Genomic DNA, 2,349 nt, shown 5'->3' with positions numbered 1-2,349 from the left:
TTTAGCTCCTCCCAATGCCTGCTAGTCCCGTCTGTGTGTTAAAAACGCTCTTAACGCACGTCTGGCTGCGTCTTTTGAAGCTTCTACTTAGTCTGAAAATAGAAGTTTACCCTCCAGCTGGACGAACATGCATTTAAAGCTACAGTGAAATGGTTTTCTGTTATTATCCAGCAATGCAGGGCTACTAGAGACCTGCTTCAAACTCCTTCCTGTAATGAGGAGCTGCTTTGTTCTAGTCCTGCACACAGAATCACCATAGCATAGAATAGTGCTGGTTGTAATGTTGTAAAGTAGTGTATTTATACTGGTGAGGTCATAAAATGCTGGCAAACCCAGCGATGTGTGTAGATTTAAAGTGATCTGTTTCCCATCATAGAGCAGTGATAACTAGAATGTATGTGTGTAAGGCTCTACAGGTTCTGCAGGACCGAGGCTCTTCACCATCCATTTGATAGACGCCAACACAGAGAACCTCCCCAAAGCTCACACATGGTAAGGAGAGCCAAAAAGCTGTGGTTTGTTCTACGTTTGGTCGTAGTGACTAATGAAGGTTTTCTGTGTCCAGTTTTAACAGGATAGATATCCCTCCCTATGAGTCTTACGAGAAACTTTACGAGAAACTGCTGACAGCCGTGGAGGAGACCTGTGGCTTTGCCGTGGAGTGATGAATCCACCGCCAGGACAAAGACGCACACAGTCACACCTTGCTTGCACTTGCACACCAACTAAACAACGTTTTCCATATATGCACACATGAACTGGATTCTAAGTGTACTGCAGAGTATACAGAACAGCCAAGCATTACAAGAACACACGGCGCCTCTTGTCACCTCGGCTCCACCGAACCGACGGCGGTGAAACGAGGAAGCACAGCAGGAGGAGGGAGGGGTGGGATTTTAAAATTTTTCAGATATTTTCAAGAAGCATTTTTATTCTTCAGTTTTAACAAGCTATGATGTCACTCTGGAGAATGTGGAACCACGGCAAATTTGACTCAAGTGGCACCCGAGTCTCCGGGTACAATCAGCCAATCGCATTCGAGCCTGCGGACTCTGGATTGAGGCGTGCGGAGAACAAGGCGGGGAGCGATTGTCTCAGTAACGAGCTGATTGATTGACTAGTAGTCATGCTTCATGTTTAACCACTGATGCGTGTCTTTGTCTCCGTCTGCATGTGAGAGAGTGGGATTTTTGTATGTGTGTGTGTGTGTGTGTGTGTGTGCATGTGTGTCAAGCATGGCACTCAGTTACGCTGTAAAGATCATAAAATGAGCCTGGTCCTCCATTTGGTAACCTTTTTGTCTCTTCCGTTTGAACTTGTGACCACTCTGCTTCTTTCTGATGTTTTATTATTTATTACTAAATGATTACTGACCAAGCTGCTATATGCTCTGCAATGAGCCCTCACAATCGCAGCTCAACCTACCGGAGCTGAAGGGTCAATTCTCAAGCAATTCAAGTCATCCACAAAGTGGATTTTATTGAGCTCTGTTACTTTTAACATTCATGTTACTGTGGAGAAATACTCTCATGTTGTTGGTGTATTAAAACACCAAGTTACATTTTCTGACGTGCAAAGGAACAGGCTTTTCCCAGCTACAATTAGAGAAATAACACTAATCTGACATTTTTAATATATCAAAAGGTATGTCCTGCTATTTTATGGGTTATTATTATTGTTTTTAATAAGAATGAACCTCAAGATGCAAAAAAAAGCCACTTTGTTTGTAAAAAAAAAAAAAAAATCCCATAAACCTTTTTTAAATGTCTTTTAACGCCCATATTCCCGTCTTTTTAATTGTCTTAAAATAATGATTTCCTTTCTGCAGCCCTGAATGTTAGGAGTTTTCATCCTGTTTTAAGACCACAATGAATGAAAAGCTTTTCCACCATTTAAACTCCATAGAAGAGAATGAAATCAAATTTTACTGAGCAAGAAACAGGTGGGGGAGGGAGTTCTGTTGTAGATTGAAGACTGTTAAGCAGTGTTATTTCAATCTGCATTTTTTATGGTCTAATTTCACTGTGTAATGGATGCAAAAGTATTGTAACTTACAATGTACTAAACATTTATGAAAAAATACAATGTAAATAAGATTATATTAAAAGAAATTAAATTGAAAATAAAATACTGTTTATGTGTCATTATCTCTGCAAATAGCTACATTGTGTTGATGGATGGATGGAGAGATTGAGACATAGATACGTAGATAGATAGGTGAACCTAGAACTAGAGTTACAACCATCTCTTTGAAAAGGTAAGCCCATGTTTAGAGTCAAGTGTCTGAATTCATGTTTGAGCTAAATGTTTATCACATAATTTTCCATACAGAAGAAAAGACAAAATGAT

At 40.0% G+C, this 2,349-nt stretch overlaps 1 protein-coding gene across 2 annotated transcripts in view; it reads left to right on the top strand.

The window, feature by feature from the left end:
• LOC107087195 (E3 ubiquitin-protein ligase SMURF1) overlaps window positions 1–2,097 on the top strand; it is a 19,534-nt gene extending 17,437 nt beyond the window's left edge. Inside the window, exons 17-18 of one of the 2 annotated variants that reach the window (XM_015378628.1) lie at window positions 417–492; window positions 566–2,097. In XM_015378628.1, coding sequence (XP_015234114.1) covers window positions 417–492; window positions 566–665 — 176 coding nt within the window. In that variant the 3' untranslated portion in view covers window positions 666–2,097. Of the gene's footprint in view, window positions 1–407; window positions 493–565 lie in introns of both variants that reach the window. The other variant, XM_015378627.1, reaches the window with a different exon arrangement.
• Window positions 2,098–2,349: the final 252 nt, after the last annotated feature.

This window comes from Cyprinodon variegatus, unplaced genomic scaffold (assembly GCF_000732505.1).
Source record: "Cyprinodon variegatus isolate N-32 unplaced genomic scaffold, C_variegatus-1.0 Scaffold175, whole genome shotgun sequence".
Lineage (NCBI taxonomy): Eukaryota > Metazoa > Chordata > Actinopteri > Cyprinodontiformes > Cyprinodontidae > Cyprinodon > Cyprinodon variegatus.
This window is presented reverse-complemented; position numbering and strand designations above follow the sequence as displayed.